Source organism: Monodelphis domestica, chromosome 5 (genome assembly GCF_027887165.1).
Source record: "Monodelphis domestica isolate mMonDom1 chromosome 5, mMonDom1.pri, whole genome shotgun sequence".
Taxonomy (NCBI): domain Eukaryota; kingdom Metazoa; phylum Chordata; class Mammalia; order Didelphimorphia; family Didelphidae; genus Monodelphis; species Monodelphis domestica.
The window spans coordinates 292,906,948-292,931,048 of record NC_077231.1 but is presented as its reverse complement, the minus strand read 5'-3'; the positions used below and the strand labels follow the sequence as shown (position 1 = coordinate 292,931,048).

The following is a 24,101-nucleotide window of genomic DNA, read 5'->3' as shown; positions in this document are numbered from 1 at the left end:
CCTCCCATCAGAACACACACAAGTTTTCTTCTCATGACCAAGCTTGGCCCCAAAACAGAAAAATAAAAAGACAACTCTTTTGCTTCTCTGAAGAATGGGAGGATCATGGGAACACTGCCTATGGCACCAGACATTTTCAAAGAATTATTGTTCAGTTTTGTGAAAATTATCTTTCTCCATTTTTTTATCCCTTTTAAGAAGGGATGGGTGAGAGAATGGCTACAGTGGCAACCACAGGTTATGTTAAAATAAAAGCTTTAGATAGAAATTAATTTTTAAAAACACAAAAAAAAGTGACAGGGAATAGGATTCCCCCAAACCCCTCAAAAGCCACGTCTACCCTCATTGCCACAGAGTTCAGCTAAGATGACAGGGAAGAGCTCATCTGTCTCATCCATCTGAGCCAGAGCAGCTCATGGCACCTAACCCAACGTTCGACAGGCAGCAGCCACATATTCCCTAAGACACGAGCCACAGTGGACATGGATGTCACTTTCAAGGCTCTCCACCTCCAGCTTGGTTTGACCAGTGAGGCTTCTTTCTCCCTTGCTTCAAAAGGCTTTTTCACTAAGTGCCAAAGTAAAGGAGGAATCTGAATGGTAAAACATCAGCACCAAGAAAAGGCACATTTAATCCTTTCCTTCGTGTTTACACATTCCATTTTGTTTCTCCCTGCTCAGACGTGCATATTCATTTTAAAAGCAGTCAGAAGCCCAAAAAAACAAAAGCCGAGTTCTTTCTCAAGTTAAACATTCGCCTTGGCTCATCGAGACCCGAGCAGGCAGGATTTTGCAAGGCTGGCTTCCAGTGTCCAAGATGGCCTTAAAAAAGCAAACTAAAAAGAAAAAGGCGGAAAAGGGAAGAGGGCTAGGGTGGCTGAGTGGCTCAGTGGAGAGAGAGAGAGTCAGGATTGCAGTTGTGAGAACCTGGGTTCAAATCTGGCCTCAGACACTCCCCAGATGTGTGACCCTGCACAAGTCACTTAACCCCCATTGCCTCGCCCTTATTCTACTCTTCTGCCTTGGGACTGATGCTTAGAGTTAATTCTAAAAGAGAAGGTATGGGTTAAAAAAAACTACTAAGACTAAGGCAGAATATGGAGAGTGAGGCCATGATGTGGGAAAGGCTGGAAGGGAATTGATCACCCAGGAGGAGGAGAAAAGTGTTTTTTTATACTTTTTTATCACTCTTTTTCATTTGAATCGCCCAACAAGAATTTATCGAGCACCTACTAAAGTCTCTGTTCTCATGGAGCTCAAAGTCTAATGGGGGAGACAACAGACAAGCCACTGGTACAAAGTCGATATATTCAGCCTATAAATTGGAGATGATCTCGGGGAGGACACTAACATCAAGGAGGATTGAGAAAAGCATCAACTTCAGCGATCCGAAGGAAGCAAGAAAGTCAAGAGGCAGGGCTGAGGAAGAAGAGCGTCCTAGGGATGGGGGAAAGCCAGGGAGAATACACAATCTCATTGCTCTTGCTAGCAATCTCAGAACCACATCACCCAGCAGCAGTGGGGAGGACCTGGGAAAGGTGTTTGTGTATTCCATTGCATTGCTTTATCTTTTAAATTTTTTTTATAAAACTGTTTAAAATATTTCTACACTTAATATGAAAATAGGTTTTGAACAATGAATCTGATAGGATGGCTCTCTTGGAGAGAGATGGGGAAATTACAGTCACAGGAAAAAAAAACAAAAGGCCTCAATAAAAAACCATTTTAAAAAAAAATGAAATGCACTGAGTCAAGAGACCAAGTGTCAGGCTGGAGGAATGAATGGACAGAAGTCCAGTGTCACTGTCAAAGAGAAATGGCAGGAGGATAGAAGAAAACTGGAAAGGTGGCAAAGAGCCAGATTTGGTTTATTACTTTGTATTTCTTTATCTATATTCAAATTGGCAGAAGCACTCTGGTGTGGGATTCAACTACCGAACTGGCACTCAAATGCAATGTGACCCCAGGCCGATGACTGCCCTTCTATCAGCCTCAATGTCCTCCTCTGGAAAATGAAGATGACAGCATCCCCCCGAAGATGACAGTAATTATGCATGACTGTGCATATTTATTACTAGGGTTTCAACGTTCTTCAGTGGGAAGAAAGGTAGAAGGACAGAAAATTAATGCTTCTCCATCCAAATAATCCATCAGGCAATAAAAAAAGAACACAGCAGGTCCTTAATAAATGTTTGGTGATCATAAATGAATTCTTTGAATTGGATTCAGTATAAACATGTATTTTTACCTGTTCAATACTAGGCTTCTCAAACGGAGGGCTCTCCAAGGATCCTTCAACGACAGGTTTCCCCATTTGTAAAATGCATTTTCTCAAGAGCTGCCAAGAATCCCAAAATCAAAAATGTTAGAACACAAGCACCGGAAAAAGGCTGAAAATGACTGAGGAAAAGGCATTATCCACATTTTTAACCACATTACATGTGAGTGGCTGATGACCAAGTATCCACCCCCTCCAAAGGACTACCAGTTGTCAAGTATCTTCCAAATCAGACCTCTAGTCATTTTTTTCCCCCAGGAAGTCACTGCAGGGAACTCCCCTCCTACGCAGTTCTCTCTCTCCCCAACTGCACTCGTGGCAATCTACCAATTCTTCCCCTTGCACATTTCTTCGGTAAGGGAATACTAAAGGCGATAGACAAGTTGAAGATATTTCTACAACAGAACTCAAAGGCTCTTGTGTTTTTATGCTTTTAGATCAAGATTTTTTTTGAAAAGTCCATCGGTGGAACTGGAGGATTTCTACATGAACTGGAAGAACCTCCATGAAATGATGCAGAGTGAAAGGAGCAGAACCAGGAGAACATTGTACAGAGAGAATGAAACACTGTGGAACTAGCCAATGTAATGAGTTTCTCTACTAGCAGCAATGCAATGATCCAGGACATTCCTGAAAGACTTATGATGAGAAAGATGCTCTCCACAACCTGAGGAAGAACTGTGGGAGCGGAAACAGAGAAGAAAAACACATAGGACTTTTTACTTGTTTATATGGGTATAGGATTTGGGGTTTGGGCTTTAAAAGATTGCTCTATAGCAAAAATGAATAATATGGAAATAGGTATCAAGTGATAACATTTATATAACCCAATGGAATTGCTCGTAGACTCTGGGAGGAGGAAGTGAGGAGGGGACAGAAAATGAATCAGGGAAACAAGGGAAAATAGTTTTAAAATAAAAGAAATTTAAATAATAAAATAAAAACCTAATCAATTTTTAAAAAGTTGATCAGTGCAAATATTACCTGGGGCTCTTTATGTTAGAACTTTGCAAAACTTGAGGGATAGTCATTTTCAAGGCCTGCCATTTCACTGATTTCAAATCTCTCTTTTTCTATCTGTCTGACACACAAACATACAGACACACACAAACACAGAGTTTAATCATCCTGGGTTTTATTGTCTACAAAAGCAGAATTAGATTCAGGGTTGAAAGGAACTTTCGATGCCATTTAATGGAACCTAGGACTGAAGAACTTTCTACAACACCCTGAACCTGAGATCTTCTCCCTTCTGCAGGAAAACCTCAAAGAAGCAAGCAGTTTCTCAGGAAAAGCCATTCCAGTTGGGTTTGACTCTGATGGTTGGCCAGTTTTTCCTGACATTAAATCTAAGTTTGCTTCTTAGCAGCTTCCTCTCACCACTTTTAGCTCTGGCCTCTGGGACCAACCAGAGTAAATCTAATCCCTCTGACACAAGAGGGAATTCAGATTTATAAAGCCGATAAATTTACCCAAGGAGTATCCAGGACAGCTTTAAAAAGCTAACCCCTCGGCACATTCAAAACAGTAGGATTAATTTCCCACCATTGGAAATCGAACACTCTGAGTTAGTTGGCACCCAAGTGAGAAGAGCTCCCAGAGCCGCCATATTGAAATATTTTACTTTCTGCAGAACTTGTGGCTCCTCAAGTCACCAAACTGCCATGGATTTATTTTAGTCAAATCCACCATCTCTCCACCCCACTCCACTCCCTTTGTGCTATGGGCTTAGAAATAGCCTTGTTTCTAAGGCATACAGCCCATCAGTAAGTTAGTGGAGTATCTATCTCAAGCATGTGAAGACTTCCCCCAGTGGAAGGGATGGATGAGAACAATTTGTTCCAACAGCCACAAAAGCCTTGTCTAACCCTGACCAAAGAACTGTCCTTGTTTTTAATCTTCTTCTTCTTCATCATCATCATCATCATCATCATCATCATCACTTCCATGTGTAAAATACAGTAAAGCTTACAAAGCAATCTTTCAATAGATATTAACCATTTCACCTTCATGACAATCCTAAGAATTGGGTATCCCATTTTACAGATAAGAAAATTGAAGGTAAGAGAGATTAAGTGACCTGCCACGTTACAGGTCAAAGGTGATAATAATGGTTCATGGGGCTTGGGGAAAGGAGGCAGCTGGGTGGCTCAGTGGATTGAGAGTCAGGCCTAGAGATGGGAGGTCCTGGGTTAAAATCTGGACTCAGACCCTTCCTAGCTGGGTGACCCTGGGCAAGTCACTTAACCCCCATTGCCTAGCCCTTACCACTCTTCTGCCTTGGAATCAATACACAGTATTGATTCCAAGATGGAAGGGAAGGGGGAAGGGGAAAGGGGAAAGGGGGAAGGGGGAAGGAAGAAGGGGGAAGGAGGAAGGGGGAAGGAGGAAGGGGGAAGGAGGAAGAAGACGAGGAGGAGGAGGAGAAGGTATAGGTTGATGGTTTGTTTTTTGTTTAATGGTTCATGGCAAAACCTCTCAGGATAAAAAGGAAAAAAGAAAAGATTTCTTCTGGTCCCCTCATCCATGACTGTTGGCAAAACAGGTCATTTGAGGAATTAGGATTTCACATTTAGAGCCACCATGTTATTTTGGGAAGAACACAAATATCTCGGGGTCAAAGAGCTTAAATTCTAGTCTTGACTGTGCCACTAAAAGGGTGTATTAAGTGTAAACAAGTTCCTTCCCCTCTTGGGATCAGAGTTGGGGAGCCGGAAGGGATTACAGGGGTCACCTAGACCAAACCCTAATCTTATTGAGAGCTGAAGATCATACAGTTCAATGTTTGGGGTTTTTTAAACCTTTACCTTCACTTACAATCAATACTAGGTATCTGTTCCAAGGCAAAAGAGCAAAGGCTAGGCAACTGGGGTTAAGTGACTTCACCAGGGTCACACAGCTAGGACGTGGCTATGGTCAAATTTGAACCCAATGTGGTAGAGACTTGAAGAGAGAGAGGTTTTGCAGGACAAGCCAAGATGCAAAAAACAAGCTGGGGACCTGACCTGCCTGTCAATCAAGAAGGTTCCAAACAGAATGTTCCCAGGAGTTGGCAGCAACCAGAAAGAGTGTCTCACAGAGTATCATTTCTATTTCACCAGGCCCTCTGTCTCTAGGCCTAGCAGTCTAGCTGCTTAGTTGCCCTTCAATGCCTTCGTTTTTACAGAAAACGGAGGCACAAGAATACAAACTTGAGCATGGTCACAAGCAATGATTTGCTAGAGGAAAAAAATTGGATCCTGCTTCCAGAGCCACTGATTTTTCCATTGCCTCAGTTTCCACATGTGTAAAATGAAGAAATATCCAGTATCCCTTTGAGCTCTAGCATCCTATGGTTTTTAATAGGTCCCAATGGGGCCACCACCGTTCACTGCAAAAATCTATTTTTAACAGGGAATGGAAGGTTTTTTTTTATCTCAAACGTGAGCTTGAAAGTTCCTCCGAGTTTCTCCTTAACTCGCACTGGCTAGTTCTGTAAATCAGAAGAATATGCCAAATGGGAATAAGGTTCCGTAACAGATGCCTTTTGAATTATTGGCCTGGAGTCCAATAGTTGGGGCAGCCGCGTTCGGTATTTTGGCTTTTTTGTTTTTAACCTAAGCAATGAGTAACGCGTGTTAAGAAAAGGCGGCATTTCAGTCCATCAGCAAAGATTTACTAAGTCACCTGTGACCAGGCAAAGAGCCTTTCTGAACTAGACACCGACGTTTCCTGGCCCGCCGGGTTGCTTATAAACAGAATCCAATCGGGAGGCTGACAGGATGGAAACCTTGACTCCACCTTGACTTCCAGCGGGGCAATGGGAGCCTGCCAAGGAGCTGCTCCAACACAAATAATGGCTACATGCTTGCAGGACTTGTTTTTCTTTTACTGGAGTCTCTTTCAGAGCCCTTAAGAGGGGGGCTCCAGCACAGCTGGGCCTGGATGACTCGAGCCTTGTCAGAACCACAGACTCTCAGAGGGAGACCCAAACAACCCATACTGGAGGGCAGCAGCTTCTTAGGTTTCGTACAGAGGAGAGAACCCATTCCCTGGAGTCAGAGGATGTGGGTTCACATTCTGCCTCTGATACACCTGGAAGACTTTGGAAACAATAACAACAAATGATGCTGCTGATGCTGATGGTGATGATGCTGCTGATAGTGATGATGCTGATGGTGACGGTGATGCTGATACTGATGATGCTGCTGCTGATGCTGATGGTGACAGCTAGAAAAGAGTGCTTTCACCTTGGCAAAATGCTTCACCTATATTGCCTCACAGCAACTCTGGAAGGTGGTTGCTATCATTATCTCCATTTTATAGACGAGAAGACTGAGTTAAGATAAATTACTTGCCCAGGGTCTCACAACCAATAAGTTTCTGAGGGAGCATTTCAATTCTATTATTCCTGACTCCAAGTCTAGTCCTCTATTCACTACACCAGGCTGGGTACCACAGATGCAAATGTAATCTTGGGGAAGTACTCAAACACTTCCTGGTTGTGTCCCTGGACAAGTCACTTAACACCAAATGCCTAGCTCTTACTGCTCTTCAATCAGCAAAGGTTTACTAGTCACTTCATTACCAGGCAAAGAGTTTCTTGAACTAGTTACCAATGTTTGCTGGCACAGTAGGTTCCTTAGAAACAGGATTTTTTTTTAAGGTATATTTTATTTTATTTTAAATCTGGAAGATCTTATTTAATTAATTTAGAATATTTTTCCATGGTTATGAGATTCATGTTCTCTCCTCTCTCCCCACCCCACTCCTGTAGCCAATGAGCAATTCCACTGGGTTTTACATGTGTCCTTGATCAAAACTTATTTCCATGTTGTTGATATTTGCACCAGGGTGAGCATTTAGTCTATATCCCCAATCATATCTCCATCAATTCATGTGATCAAGCAGTTGTTTTCCTTCTGCGGGAAACAGGATTTTTTTTAGTTTTATTTTATTTTAAATTTAGGAAATCATATATAATTAATTAATTCTTTCCCTTCCCTCCTTCCATCCTCCTCCCGGAGCCAATGCACAATTCCACTGGGTTTTACATGTGTCACTGATCAAAACTTATTTCCATATTATTAATATTTGCATTAAGGTGATCACTTAGAATCTATGATCAAGCAGTTGTTTTCCTTCTGTGAGAAACAGGATTTTAAAAAATATAACTGGAAAAGGTTTAACAAAATAAATAAAACTATAATACCATATCAGTAAAGTCACTTTGTGGTTTTCTAAGTATGAAGCCCAAAGGAATCCAGCTTCTATCTGAGTTGAAGGCCACTGAACTTCCCATCCCTTAACTGCCTAACTATGTAACCTTACGGGGTATCAGTTTCCTCATCTGTAAAATGAAGGGGTTGGACTAGATGACCTTGAGTTGCCTACTAGTTCTAGATCTGTGACACTGAGTGGCCATCCAGGCTTTGCTTGAAGATCTCCAGTGAGGGGGGAGAGGGGGGGGGTCTTCTACCACCTTCAATCATAGTTGATTTCATTCTTTGAGAGCTAGAAGTAATTTTTTAAGGTTTTCCCCCTCATCGAGCTTCAACATTCCATTTGGCGGCCACCACTCTGTCTCTCTAGGATTAAACAAGTCTCATCTCTCTTCGGTGACACGACTCTTCAGATACTTGAAGTCCATGATCACAGACCACCTAAATCTTTCTTCCCTAGCTAATACAGCCAGTTCCTTCAACTGATCCACATATAACATGAATTCAAGGGTTTTCACCCTTCTGGCTCATCCCCTTGATCAGGCACATAGTAGGAACTGAATAATGATAGCTGATAGATCAAGGCAAGTTACTTTACATTTGGGGGCTTCTGTCTCTTCATCTGTCCAAAGAGGGGTTTGCCTGCTTGGCCTCCATCGAGGATCCCAAATGAAATCATCAAACCTCACAGTACACCAGATGTTGGCGGGAGGTTCCAGAGAACCCAGAACCAAGAGAAGAGGCTTGAGCTGGATGATGCCAAAGCGAACACACTCTGTGAAGATGCCCCCCCATCAGCTGAAAGTGTTTCTTGTCCTAGGGACCCCTGCAGCTTCCAAAAAACTCCAGAAAGAGAGCATAAGACCTCAAATAGACACAACTATCAGAATCTATCTCAAACCTAGAGCTCTTCTGCAACCCCCTGGCAGTTCTGGGGGGTTAACCACCCTAACCCTAACCCAGTAGATAGCAGGAAGAGTGGCAGCAATGAATAGAGAAGAGCTAGCTGCACAGAGTAAAGCTCCTATCTATACAGCTGGGTCACTAGCTTAGCTGTGTGACTCTAGGTAAGTCATTTACCTTTCTGAGCCTTAGCTTCCCCGTCCCTATAAAGCAGGGATTGTAAACCTCAAATTTCCTTAGACTTATAAATGTTGGAAATTTCACCATTGGGATATTTCATACTTGGAAAATTTCTTACTGATAGTCTATTGGAATGGGAACCCCATTGGCATGGGAGGTTCTTTCTCTTCCCTTCTTAAGATTACTTTAGGACAGAAACCCTTTGCTGAACAATGGAAAGGACTTTGACCTATGCTTAAGCATAGAACAGGAATTTCTTTGAGTCTTGATTGATTTTAGAATTGATACAATGGAGATACTTGGAATAAATCTCCACCCTATTCAGTCCTAATAGGATTGAGTAAGGGCTGCAGCCTAGATCAAAATTTAATTATTCCAATCTCTACCCTACTCAAGTTAACAGGATTTAGAAAGGGCTGTAGCAAAGGAGTAAAGATTTAATCATTTGAAAATATGGCCTTCAACAGACATGTGCAAAAGCCAGAAACCTCTGGGCGGTCCTGGGTTAAGCTAGAGCCTCCATTGACAGGGAAATTGATGAACAGGGATTGGTAGATGTGAGGACTGAGGGGAGGCAACTTGGAGGGTTTCCTTTCAGGGGGTCTGAAGGCTGGGAGGAGGTTGTTGAGGTTTTGGTCGGTGTGTTTCCTGGGCTCTGAGAAGGCTTGCTCTGAAGGAAGCTGAAGGTGGGGACCTCTGAGACTGTTTCTCCATTTTGGACACGTGAGTAATAGGGACTGATCTCTTTTCTTTGCCCCAGCTATCTAAGGGCTTGGGCCTTTTGGCCCAGCCTAAACAGAAGGGGTATTTAAGCCCTATTCCCTTCTCTCCCTTTTTCTCTCTCTCTATCTCTAATTCCTTTCTTACTCCTATTGTAATTAAACTCCAAAAAAGGCTGACGGCTGACTTGAGTTTTTCATTTAGGAATTACATAGCTGATTCCTTGGCGACCTTAAATTAATATATATCAGTCTTTTAAAGTGATTCCCTTGTAACAGGATAATAATGGCACCCACTGGACAGGCTTGTGGTGAGGATCAAAGGAGACAACATATATCAAGTATTTCGCAAATCTTAAAGTGCTGCAGAAATGTGAGTTGTTTTATTATTGTTATTCATGGGAAACGCCATTTATGAGCTCAGATGAAGACATATGTCTTTTCTAAAAGTATTTGTTAAACATCAACAGTGTACAGAGACTGTATATGAAGCTCTGGAAGGGAAAGAAAAAGGAAAGAAATGCCTGCCCTCCCTGGATGAATGACCTCAGGGGGGAGATGAAATAGCTGAAATAATATAAGTTCTAAAGAATTAACTGAAGGGGGGGGGGGGGGAGGAAGGACACAATGGATAGAGCACTGGCCTGAGTTCAAATCCTGCCCCACTTACTAAATTATGTGGCCCTGGGCAAGTCACATCCTATCTCTGTGCCTCCATTTCTATACGGGGAGTCAGGACAGCACCTGATACCTCTGGTTGTTGTGAGGCTCAAACAAGATAACGTGTAATTCCCGAGGAAAAGCAACTGCCTGAATACAGCGGTTGAGGGGACATGACAGAGGAGAGACTCTAAATGAACACTCTAATGCAAATATTATCAACATAGCAATGGGTTCAAATCAAGAAAACATCTAATGCCCAGTGGACTTACGCGTTGGCTATGGGGGGTGGGGGGGAGGAAAAGAAAATGATCTATGTCTTTAACAAATAATGCTTGGAAATGATCAAATAAAATATATTTTAAAAAAAAGAAAAAAAAGATAACGTGTAATTCACAGAAATGCTAGCTATGAAGATCTCTGGGAATGCTGAGGAAATAGAGTGAGGGACTGGTACAGAGATTGAGCAGGGAAGGCTTCATGGAGGAGGTCATTTTTGAACAGGATTATGGAAGGAGAAGCTCAAAGAGAACCCCTAGCCATAACACAAATTCCATTTCCAAAAGAATCCTCTCTGCTGTTCTTCGCCGACGGATGAGTTTTCAGTTGTTGATACACAGCATACTAAAACCGCAGGCAGGTTATAAATTGTTCAGAAAAAAATATCCCGGCAGTATCCTAGCCAAGATCCTTGGACTGACTGGAATCCAAAACCCCAGCATCCTTCCACGAAGAGAAGGTACCACCAGCCGGGAAAGAGGAAGAGGAGTAGCCTTGTCTAGGGGGGACCAAGCTCTGGTGGCTTGTTTGATCTCATTAAAATCATTCCCGTTGCCCACCTTTGACAAGACTGTAAAGGGAATTCTCAGGTTAATGGGGAAGTGCAGGAGTCCAGAAGACAGAGGCTCCATGTATAACTAAAGAGTAATAACAAACTTACGGGCAAAAAAAGGTAAAAAATCTGGTGTTCGTGGTCAAGTCAACAAGGCAACGGGCATTCCTTGGGCATGGAAACATAAGCAAAACAATCCCTGCCCTTGAGGAGCTCCCAGGCAAGTGGGGGATACAGCATGCCAACAACTACGTACAAAGAAACCATAGCCAGGATAAAAAGACTGAGGAGTGACTAAAGAAGCTATGGTATGTGAATGCAGCAGAATAAGACTGCCTGCGAGGAAGGGCGAGCGAGTGGGAGGAATTCCAAGAAACTTGCAAGCTATTCACTGAAGAAGAGACCAGTGAGCAGAACCAGGGGGACCACATACAAAATGGCTGCAATAATAACCTATGAGAAACAAACACTAAAAAAAAGTCAGACTAAGGGAGGAGAAGAGCACAAACTGGTCTCTGAAAATGCATGCAGAAATCTGTTTTCCTTCTTTAGGGAGCTGCTGGGAGGAGGCGACTGCAATGTAGCTTCCACTGTCCACTGCGGTCACTGTCATACTTTAAGGGGGAGGGGGGGTGGCGCGTTGCTCATTTTGGGAAGAGGTTGGGTATACTGAGAAATAATTATGATGTTTAAAACAAAAGTCTTTCCTCCAGGACATCTAACCTTCTGTGGCTGCCAGTAAAAAAGCTGATGAGAGATGTTCAAGAAAAAGCTGGGGCAGCTGGGTAGCTCAGTGGATTGGGAGTCAGGCCCAGAGCCAGAGGTCCTGGGTTTAAGTGTGGCCTCAGACCCTTCCTAGCTGGGTGACCCTGGGCAAGCCAATTAACCCCCATTGCCTAGCCCTTACCGCTCTTCTGCCTTAGAAGCAATACCCACTATTGATCCTAAGACAGAACGTGAGGATTAAAGGAGAAGAGGGAAGAGGGAAGAGGGAAGAGGGAAGAGGGAAGAGGGAAGAGGGAAGAGGGAAGAGGGAAGGGAAGGGAAGGGAAGGGAAGGGAAGGGAAGGGAAGGGAAGAGAAGCAAACCCTTACCTTGAACAGGTAGAAATAAACTTGTTTGGTGTCTGCATCTTCTTCTTTGTGAACACAAGTAAAGAGATACTCCACATCCAATACAATGCCCAGCAGTCTGTTCATTTCTTCCTCCGCCACATTCTCCAGGTGAGACACGTGAGCAGCTGCAAGGAAGCACCAGAGAGGTTCAGGTAAGATGGCAGCTAAAGATGACCAGCTTACCAAGGCTCGAATTTGAGTAGAAAGTTTCTCAGGAACTCAGTGGTAGACCAAAACTCCAGGGTCCAAAGTCCTGTTAAGATCTACGTCTTCCCAATAATTTTCTTCTTATAACAATGCTCGTCCTGAGTGATCCAGAGAGGACCAACCCAACCTATACAAGGTCCAAAAGCAATTTGGTTTCTAATCTTTTTTTATATCCATTCCTTTATTATTTTGTAAAAGGTAACAAAATATAGAGAACAAAACTTTGCCTTTTTTTAAACTAATGTTACAACCCATATTTATTATCACTTATATTTATATATAAATACTACACTCTATAGCTGACTAAGTCAGAGAGTATAACACATTAGGCGTATAGAAGTTCAAAGTAAACCTAGCTGTCATGTAAAATAAGATATCAGAGTGTGTTCCTGTATCGTTCCTTCTGAGTGATCATGGGGTGACTTATTTCTTAAGATAGGTCAACATTCAAGTGGCTCAGTGGATAGTGCCAGGTCTGCAGTTTGGAGGATCTGGGTTCAAATCTAGCCTTAAGATACTTCCTACCTGTGTGACACTGGACAAATCACTTAACCTCATTTGCCCAGTCCTTGACCTTCTTCTGTATTCAAGTTGGTACTATGACATAAAATAAGGATTTTTCAAAATACAGAGATCCACATATGGTTCAATGGGGATATGATTGGGGATGGAGACTCTAAACAATCACCCTAGTGCAAATATCAATAATATGGAAATAGGTCTTGATCAATGACACATGTAAAACCCAGTGGAATTGTGCATCGGCTATGAGAGGGGGTTGGGGGGAGGGAAGGAAAAGAGCATGATTCTTGTAACCATGGAAAAAATATTCTAAATTAACTAATTAAATAAAATTTTCCTAAAAAAAAAAAAGATAGATCAACATTCTTAGAGACCTCAGACTGAAACTTAAAAGCAATGATCCTTTGTCTATGAGCAGATTTCCCTCTGTTCTGGAGGACCTTCTAGAAAATCTATTGGGTTTTATATTGTCACACCAGAACCAATTCCCTTAGAAATTCAGTCACAGATATTGGTCCATCTTCACCCAGGGTAACCCAGTGGGGGGATGATCTGAAGTCTATTTCAGACTGACGTTCAAAATCTCCTCAGAACATGGGGGGGGGGGGGGGGGGCAGATGGGTGGCTCGGTGGATTGTGAGCTAGGCCTAGAAATGGGAGGTCCTGGGTTCAAATCTGGCCTCAGACACTTCCCAGCTATGTGACCCTGGGCAAGTCACTTGACCCCCATTGCCTAGCCCACTCTTCTTCCTTGGAACCAACACACAGTATTGACTCCAAGACAGAAGTTAAGGGTTAAAAATATTTTTTTAATAAATATAAATATAAAAAATAAATCAAAAGAACATAGTGGATGAATCCCAAGCTCCTTAGTATTATTCAAGGCACATGTGGGGCCTCCAATAGACAGCCTGCAACTTGCTCCTCATCACCTTTGTTCATTCTTAGAAATACACTCCCTGCTCTTCTTTGCCTCCAATTCTTGTTCCAAGCCAAAGCCCAAGTCCCACACTTAGCAGGAAGCCTTCTCTGACCTCATCATCTCAAGCTGTGGTATATTTCCTTCCCCTGGAGCACATCCCATCTATACCGCTCAAACGTACGTGATCATTAAGTACTAAGCATGGATATTAGCAACAACACTCAGCATACACCACCTTCTGTCTCTTTCATCACAAATCGAGATCACGTGACAAAGACGTACATTTCTGAATCCCCTGGTGTGCCAAGGGTGCTCCGTAAATATATGCCAACACGTTGTTGGGCTAATGAAGTTATTTCTTATTGAAAAGAACGACTTCCAGGGGGACCAACCCCAAAAAGGATTCCTCCAAGGAAGGTGAAGTCTTGAAGAGCTGCTGAGGGACACATAGTTTGCACATAGAGCTACTATGTGTTAGAAGCCGGTTACCCTGACTCCAAGGCTGGCCCTCTATCAATCCTGCCTGGCTTCCTTTTCCATCTGTAAAAGGGAGATAACAGTTGTAGCACTTACCTCACAGGGCTGTTGTGAAGCTCCTGGGAGATAATATATGCAAAGTACATGCTATGTAAATGTAAGTTACTATCATCATTCCTTGTTACTAGTGGAAGAGCTGAGGAAACGGGGTGCATTCTGGGGCTGGGGAAGGCGGCATGGACATCCCAAAAAACATGTATGAAGACAGGAGGAAGGAGATGAAAGCTGGAGATCCAAGTCACCTCTTCTTGAATTTTAAGTCAGAAAAGTGCAAAGAGGTGTAGAAGCCTTGAAACCTTTTGAGGGTGCCTAAGACTACGTCCAACAGCATACATCTGCATGGTGCACATACACGTGCCCAGCAGAGAATCTCCTCAAATGGACAAAGTGATGCAAAAAGTGTTAAGAGGCTAAAAAGTGTTAATGAACTCTGGTTGAAAAATTACAGTAACAGATCAACAGGATTACATTGTCAAACGTAAAAACTATAACTGTAACCAATAGAAGTATAACAAATATAAAAACTACAAATGACTGGCTGTATACATCAGAGAGATAGATACACAGCAGTGATGCAGGCTCAATCCGGTACATCATCATAGGCTTTGCTTTTGGACCAAGGAGCCCCCTCCCCAAGTATTCTAACCGTGGGCTTCAAATGCTGAGTATCTGAAAGATTTCTAGATTTCATCCATCCCCAATTCAGGGAGCAGACAAGGGGCAAAGAATCAGGGAAAGACGCACCTATTGAATGATTCGATATTTTTTTAAAGATTTATTTTCCATCTTCGAATCAATGCTATGTATTGGTTCTGAGGTAGAAGAGCAAAGAGGACTAAGCAACAGGAGTTACATGACTTGCCCAGGGTCACAAAGCTAGGAAGAAGAATCAAGATTTGAATCCACAACCACTGCCTCCAGATTCGGCTGCCTATCCACTGAATTACCCAGCTGCCCCCAAATAAATCAATTCTAAAGAAATCATGCTGTGACATTAAACAGTTCAATTCTCCCTTTCAGGTCCTATGGGGTGAGGCCTTGGGGAGCCATGTTTAAGCCTACAAGAGCCAACTAAGCCACAGTTTTTTTCTACTGGCTGTTAGCCAGGGGCAGGGATGTCTTCTTCGGGCAGCTCCACTACCTTCTAATGACAAATGATCTGAAAGAAACGTTAAGTCAAGGAAGGGCTGTGTATTATGCAATGAATTTTTGGAGTGACCATTGCACCATACTGGCCAAAATTAAGTCTGTTATTTCTAAAGACTTTAAACCATCAAAGTGTATGGGCTAGTTTATCTAAAACCATCTTCACATACACTGCTGATTGGGAATAAGAGAAAAATCCACACAAAGCGAGTGAGCTCTAAGAAGGTTGGCTCCACGAGCAATTACTCATTTCCCTCTTTATTTCCAATTGTCAGCTTCTGGGTTTCAAAAATGTTCGAAGGCAAGAGATGGGGAAGAAGCGAAACTGAGATTCTAGAAAAGGGAGCAGCTAAGCTGAGAAGAGGCCCCTGCAGAAGTGGCTATAAAAAGAGGCTTATTCTCCAGCTCTGGCTCAGTGAGGCAATGACCTGAAGCACAGATCATAAGTCAGCTGTAGGAGGAAAGAAGAGAATAACCGCCTCTTTTTTTTTAACCCTTACCTTCCATTTTTGAATCAATACTGTGTATTGGTTCCAAGGCAGGAAGGGTTGGGCAATGCAGCTTATGTGACTTGCCCAGGGTCACACAGCTAGGCAGTGCCTGTGGCCAGATTTGTAGCCAGATTTGTGTCCACAACCTCCCATCTGTAAGCCTAGCTCTCAATCCCCTGAGCCACCGAGCTTCCCCTAGTCTGTGAACTTAAAAAGTATTTTTAGAATTTCTATTCTGTATTGAATGCTCTGTATTTGATTTTCATGCATTTGAAATCTTGTCAAAAAGGAATCTGGGTTATAGACGTTCATAAGACTGCCAAAGGGGTCCAGGACAGCAAAAATGTTAAGGAGCCCTGGACTAGGAAGTCAGGGAAAGATGAAAGACTGAGTGTTGCTGGAAGGAGGAGATAAGCTCGAGATGAATAAGGTAAGTTGAGACCATCAGCTGTAAGCAGGGGTTAAGGGATAGACTGTGGGATTAAAGGAAGAAAAAAAGGTTCTGGCATAGCTGCTTTGGGGAATGAGTCAGATGCAACTCAAATCCTACCTAGTTAGAGCTACTGCCAAGTTGTACAACATAAACGGGTAGGGAGTGATCTGCATTTGTTTATTGGACCCCCTCCAATAACCTTCCAGAGCCCAAGAAATCACACGTGACCCTTTCCTGGCTAAATTTAAATGCCCTTTCTCAATCATCACCAAATCTCATCTTGCATTTGGAACTGGCGACCACTCATTGCTTCTCTCACAGTCCAAACTATCGCCATTAACACTAACAACTCTTCCAACTCTAGAAGGGTCCTGAGCTCACACCCAAATTCTGATTCCTCTCTGCCAGTTGTCTTCTGGGGTGTTTTCAGACAGAAAATGTCAGGTCATTACTGCTGACAGTTATAAATGCAGCTAGATGTCATAGGCTAGAGTGCCGACTTTGGTGTCAGGCAGCTGGGAGCTAAGAGGCCTGCCTCATACACTTACTAGTTCTGTGATACTGGCAAGTCACTGAATCTCCCAGTCTCAATTTCCTTTTCTGTAAAATGGGGGAAATACCATTACCTACTTTGTAGAGTTACTGTCAGGATCAAGTGAGATAATATAAATATATAAAAATTGCTCTCTGAGACTTAAATATTAGCCAGTTATTAATAATTAACATTAATAACAAATAATATTAATAATTAATAATAATTAATACTTCCAGTTCATATAAAACTACTCCCAACTGAATGAACTTCCTAAGAAAATAGAATCAGGAACAGATGGTTTTACAAGTGAATTTTATCAAACATTTTAAGATCAAATTGTTCTAATATTAAATAAATTATTTGGAATAATAGACAAAGGAATCCTCTCAAACTTCTTTTTACAAAACAATTATGGTTTCTGCTGATACCAAAACCAGGAAGAGTAAAAACAGAGCAAGAAAATTAGAGACCAATTTCACTAATGAAGATTGATTTGAAAATCCTAAATAAAATACTAGTCAGAAGACCACAATATTATATACCAAAATATATACTGTGACCAAGCAAGATTTATCCCAGGAATTCAGGGTTACTTCAATGAAGTAAATCATTAACATAATTGGTTATATCACAAATGAAATTAACAAAAATCATGATTATGTCAAAAGACGTAGAAAAAAAGATCTTAACAAAATACAACACCCACTTCTATTAAATACCTGAGAAAGCATAGGTATGAATGAATTTTTCCTTCAAATGAAAAGAAACATTTGACTAGAACCAACAGCAAGCATTACCAATATCATCCAATACTGTACTACAAATGCTAGCAATAACAGTATGGGAAGAAAAAGAAATTGAAGGAATCTGCATGGGCAATGAGATAATTAATAAAACTACCTCTTTGGGAAAACAATATGTTGGTATGCTTGGAAAATCCTAGCAATTCAACTCAAAAGTCAGTTGAAATAATAATTTTAGCAAAGTAGCAGGATAGAAAATAAACCAACACATCATTCCTATAAAACTATAATTTCTAGTGAAAACTAAAAAACTAAAAAAAAATCTTGCATCATTTGTCAAGATGAGGTCACAATGAGTACATGAACGAAACTTAATGAGAGATATCATAAGTAAATTAGAACATGGAGGGGCAGCTAGGTGGCTCAGTGGAGAGTGAGGTAGGCTTGGTCACAGGAGACCCTGGATTCAAATATGACAGATACTTCCTAGCTGTGTGATGTGGACAAGTCATTTCACTTCAACTGCCTCTGGTTTTGAACAAGTAAAACCAACACAACGAAAATTAGAAGAAAAGCAGGGGGAAGAAATTTTATAGATGGTTTCGTGAATAAAGGCCTCATATCTTAAATGTATAGAAAATTTTTGCCTAATTTACCATATGAGCCATTCCTCAATTGATAAGTGGTCAAGGATATGAACAAGCAATTATTGGAAGAAGAAATCAAACATATATATATATATATATATATATATATATATATATAGCCATCTGGAAAAAATGCTATAAATTATTATTGATTAAAGACATGCAAATTAAAACAACTTTGAGATATTATCTCACACCTATCAAACTGGCTAAAATGATAGAAGGGGGAAATGACAATTTTTTTGTTTTGTTTAATTTTATTTAAGTAATTAATTAATTAAGAAGATTTTTCCATGGTTACAAGATCCTTGTTCTTTCCCAGCCCTTCCCCAAACACCCCCCACCCCCCCAAAGCCGACGAGCAAGGGAAATGACAAATGTTGAAGAGGATTGTTGGGAAATGGGGATCCCAATAAACTACAGATGGAATTGCAAAGGGATCCAACCACTTTGGAGAGTGTGAACTTTAGATTATTCCACCCTACTTAGTCTAACAAAAACAGGAATGTCTACACCCATATTTAAGGATTAAGTATTTAGTAGGATGGCCTGTGACAGACATGTACTAGCAAATGACAAATCAGAAACAACTGACAGACTGTCAGGACTGTCCTATGTCAAGCTTAAGCTACCACTGGTACATGTGAGACGCAGGAAAGTGATATAAAAACTGTCTATATTTCGCATCACTTCCCTCCAGCCTCTTTGGCAGTGGAGAGGTGGCTGGTAGAAAGCATGCTGAGCGTTTTGGCATCTTGGGTGGCAGCTGCTATTGTCCAGGTTTAGCAGTGAGTTTTCCTTGATACCATACTGGAGGAAGCTGAGTAGCCTAGTTCAGGTGAGGCATCTTACTGAGCCCTCTCAGAATTTAGGCTGATTCTTTCTCCTTTACCTTCCAAACACTATCCTCTTAGAAAACCACTAATCTTCTTCAGAGACCTTGTGGCAGAGGACTTTGAACTCCCCCTGACACAGGCCAGGCAGGAGAAATCCTACACCTTTTCCCTCTTCCTTCTCTCTATATTAATTAAACCACCATAAATTTGCCAACTGACTTGGGTATTTTATTTGGGATATTCCCTGGCGACCAAAATTAATTTAGATTAGGTCACAACCCTAAAATTATCCTTACAAGAGGAATCTGGAATTCAGCCCAAAGAATAATAAAACTGTCTATACCAACTGAACCAGCAAAACTATTATTAGGTCTATTTCCCAAGGTGATCAGGGAAAAAGGAAAAGAACCTAAAATGTTTATAGCATTTCTCTTTGTGGTAACCTAGAACTGGAAATGGAAGAAATGCCAATCAATTGGAGAATGGCTGAATAAGCAATGGTATATGATTTTGAAGGGATGCCACTGAGTCATATGAGCTGGCCAATTTTTACAAATACATAGAAAGACTCTCATGATAACATGAAGTGTGAGATAAGCAGAACCAAGAGAATGTTGTATCCAGTCATGGCAATATTGTTTGAAGAGTTAAGTGTGAAGGATTAAGCTATTCTGAGTAATAGGAATGTTCAAATTAACTACAAAGGAACAATGAAGAAAGAAGCTGTCTCTGTCTCTGCCCCTAGAGAAAGAATTGATAGATGAAAGTATGTATTGTATGGCTTCATATATTTATGTATGCATGTATGTATGTCACATGTTGGCCTTCTCCAATGTGAGAAGGGAAAGGAGGGAAGGAGAGAGACAGCTCAGAATTCAAAATGTAACCAAAAAAATTAAAAAGATAAAAATAAAATCTTCCCCCTCCTAATTGCTTTATTTCTGCAAGTGACACCAATGGTTCCTTCTTTCATACCTGGAACCCCTAATTTCCTACCCTATAGGACTTTTCAGGGATAGTTTGTAGAGCTTCTTTATTTTTCAGATCAGAAAACTGAGGTACAGTTTCCTCATCTGAAAAACAAGGGACTTGGACTAGAGAGCCCCCAGACATTATTAAATGTCTGAGGTGAGGTTCAACTCAGGTTTCCTGATTCCCAAGAGTTCAAGACTTTACAAACGATCCCATTCTGCCTCTCAAACTCTCAATGTTTAGCCTAAAGAAGATCTGGGAGAGTCGGGACTAGAAGGGAAGAGATGATAGCTATATCTGACCTAGAGTGTGAAACAAGATTCTCTGATTCCAAATCCAGCATCCTTTCCACTGTACAACATCAGCCCCATGTAGTCAATCAGCCACCCAGATCTGTTGGCTATTTCTTCTCAATGTCCCATCTACGTTTATTCTTTTCTTTCTGTTTCTCCTGTTACCATCCTGACCTAGAACACCTCATTACCTGAGGCTTGTTGCTTGAAAAGTGCCTCAGATCTGGAAAGATTCACTTCAGCTCTCTCCTCCTCTGAAAAATATGCCCCAAAGACCATCATGGTCCACAGGATATGATGGTGCCAAACCACTGGTGGCTTCTGCCAATGGACTCGTCCCAGCCTAGACGTCCTGCCATTCCTAGACTCACAGGGCTTCACAGTTGGAAGGGATCTCAGCGTCCATCTATTCCAGGTGAATAGAATCTCATCTATAATTATATATACCTAATGAGCCTCTATTCACCTTTGCTTTGACTTCCAATGAGAGGGAATAAACACTGGCTCCAAAGTCAAAGGGAGCTGGGTTCAAAATCTCCCTCTGACTCTTCCCATCAGTTGGTCTTCAGTAAATCAGTTGACTTCTCAAGACTTTGGTTTTCCTCTCAATAAATATGAACACCTGAATCACTCTTGAGGCCCTCCTAGCTGCACATATGTGATCCTATGCCTTCAAAGGCAGTCCATTCCATTCTGGATAGCACTCCATGTGACAGGAGGTCATGCTTCACTTTATGCAATGGATGCTAAATGATGAATACGCCTTAGAAAGCCTCTCTCTTATCAGCAGATGTGGAGTGACAGAGGACCTGGGTTTAAACTCTGTCCTCATCCTGGCTGGGTGGCCCTAGGCTCACTGCTTAACCTCTCAAAGCCAGGGGCGGTTTCTCCATCTCTCTTTTGTGTTCCTGAATCTCACTGGCAGCTCCCCCCCTTCTAAAAACAACCTCAGAAAAATGTCTTTTAAGGACAAAAGATAAAATAGAAACAGAAAATCCATGTGTATGTACAAAATGAAATACATATAAAATAAGCATAAATATGTAATGCTATATACGAATATACAAAAAATACATACGAATGATTACAAAGGAAATCAATTATAGCAAAATGGTTAGTTATATTTTTTTAGGTTTATGAACCGCAGATTGAGAACCCTGGCTGCAAGCCTACAAGCTACATAAACGGTGCACATCTGAACTGCAAAGAGCTGCTTCTCCCTATATGAACAAAGAAAATCTACTACAAGCCTTATTCCGACAAGATTTTCCCAACTAAAATGTTCATCTTAGAGATGAAGAAAGAGGGACAAAGAAGTAAAGAGACTGGCCCAACATTCCACCAAAATGGGGTCGGATCAGTGAATCTGGGTGAATCAAATCTTCAACTGAAAAAGCATTTTTTAAATCCTTACTTTCTGCCTTAGAATAGATACTAAGTATTGGTTCCAAAGCAGAAGAGCAGGAAGGGCTAGGCAGTTGGGGTGAAGTGACGTGCCCAGAGTCACACATCCAGACTTGAACCCAGGGCCTCCATTTCCAGGTCTGACTATCTAATAAGCCACCTGACTGACCCTAAAACAATCATTTTTAATGCAAATAACCACTGCCACGTCTCCTCATCCAGCCCTCCCTTTTCCCACGTCATTCCTCAAGCAACTTTTCCTAAACTGAGATGGCGCCATATTAAGGAAGCCTTGGTGGGAACAAAGCAGCCCACTTCTGTCATGTACCCCCATCACCTCAATAAAGTCAGAGCAGGGAGCCTGGCACGATGCCTTCTCTAGCCCATCTATAGCAGTAAGAGCGCCCGCCCCTTGTCTGCCAATACTCAAAAGCCTGCTGCCAACTGCCCCAGAGAACCAACCTCAAACTGGGTGAGTCAACATCACTGCTGACTAACCCTGGTTTTCTCCACAAACACTAAAGGTCTTGGGAAGTCAAATGCCTTCCCTTCACACCTCCCCTCCCCCTAGGGCAAATGCTATCTCATGGCATCCCAAAGCTAATGATAACTGCAGCTCTTCTAGAGAGAGCACTTTCAGGCAGGGAGGAAGGCATTACAATTCTCATCTGTTGTTTTACAGATAAGAAAACAGGAGGGGTGACAGGTTAAATGACTTTGGCAGGACCACACAGCTAGTAAATGTCTGATGGAGTTTTGAATTCAAGGCTACCAGACTCCCAAGTTCAGTGCCCCAAGAACTAGAGTCCTCTGCCAAGTGATGGATGTTGAACCTAAAGAAGGGAGGGTGAGAAGAGGTAACCACAGAGACATTTTCAATATTTGCAGGGCTCTCCTGGGAAGAAGGATCACACCTTCTGCTAAGCCCCAGAGGACAAGCTAGAGGCAGTTTCAGGGAGGAAGATCCAAGGAAAGAAAAGCTTATTCACTGCCAGAGAATTATCTCTAGGCTCTGCCTAACTGAGGGCTCTGAAAGCCTTGGGTTGCTTCAGGAAGTGATGGGTTACACCCAGCTGGTAAGCTGCAAGCAATGGCTGGAGGAACAGCTGCCAGGGGGTACGACGGGAGAAGGAATTCTCCATCAGGTACAAGTTTGGACAAAATGGCCACAGAGCTCATCTTGACTTGAATTCTGGGAACTACTGCCCACCACTGGCCTCCCACCCGTCCATCAAGCAAATCAGTCTGCGAAATCTGCCCTCTCTGTTGGCCCCAGCCCCTCGACAGTGTTAAAAAAAAAAAAAAGGAAAACCCTTTTGCTTTCAGTTTCTCTGAGAAGCCCTCTCAGCTGTTGTATGCTATGTCAGACTTGAAAATACCCACGGTGGTAAGAGGCAGCGATCTGCCAAGATGGCACTGCCAAGAATCCCGAGGCAGCTGTTACCTTGAGAGAAATGGGAAATGCATGGGCACCTTGGCCCCGGGACCCTCTCCAGCCACCAGCTTCATTCATCATTTGAGCCATCCTTGACCTGGAGTTCAGAAAACTCCGACAATCCCGTGTGTGTGTGTCTGCGTCTAACTAGAGAGTCAGAGATAAATCAAGAGAGACTGGTGACACGTGTGTTCCTGGAATACCGTGCACACCGGCTTTCCAGAGCTTAACACACAACCTGGCATGGTTCCTGTGGTTGTCCAGTCAGTCATGTTGGACTCTCTGGGACCCCATTTGGGGTTTTCTTGCAAAAAGACAGGAGCGTGACTGCCATTTCCTTCTCCAGCTCATTTTACAGAGGAGGAAACTGAGGCAAACAGGGTTAAGTGATTTGGCCAGGGTCACAGAATTAGTATGTTTCTAAGTCTGGATCTGAATTCAGTGTCCCTAGCACTCTATCCACCTGCCACCTTGATGCCCCTGGGCACAAAATAGGCACTTGATAACTGTTTATTGATTTCTGCTGGTAAATGAGCTATGTTTCTAGCTATTGTCACCTAGTAAGTAAGGCTTCATTTTTCAGATTTTATGTTCCTTGGGGGTCTGAAAGGGAGGGCTAGAAGTAAGGGTGCCAGTGAAGATGCCATTATAAAAAATTTACCAAAGGCTTGCAGGGCACCTCTGTGCCTGATATTCAGACTCCAGCACCTTTAACATGGCTTCACTTTCTAAAGCTGCAAATCTTAGATGAAGGGGGGAAACAGAGCCCTTCCCATCCTCTCCCACCACCCCAGTACCCCAGGACTCCAAGTCAGGGATACAGAGGAGATGGAATGTTCTGAAACAGCTTACAAATCGCTGTCCATTTTATAGGAAACACACATCAGTCACTCACCCGTTCACCCATAGCAAGTAGCACAGGATTAGGGGAACAGAAAATAATGTGGCTCTCCTAGAGCTAACTCCCAACCCATGTGGCACCTTTGCAGGCATTGTATTGGGGCTGGATCACCTCCCTTGGCTGCATTAAGCCAAGTCCTAATACCCGATTGCTAGTGTCCACCTAATATTATGTTGCTCCTTTTGCTCTG

The 24,101-nt window shown here is 42.3% G+C and overlaps 1 protein-coding gene across 2 annotated transcripts in view; it reads right to left on the bottom strand.

Moving 5' to 3' along the window:
* Nucleotides 1-24,101, bottom strand: part of KAT2B (lysine acetyltransferase 2B) — a 119,677-nt gene that overhangs the window by 54,552 nt on the left and 41,024 nt on the right. For both annotated transcript variants that reach the window (XM_001380477.4, XM_007505154.3), the window contains exons 3-4: nucleotides 11,867-12,012; nucleotides 2,248-2,337 (exon numbers count right to left, since the gene is read on the bottom strand). In XM_001380477.4, the coding sequence (XP_001380514.3) occupies nucleotides 2,248-2,337; nucleotides 11,867-12,012 (236 nt within the window). The remainder of the gene's footprint in view (nucleotides 1-2,247; nucleotides 2,338-11,866; nucleotides 12,013-24,101) is intronic.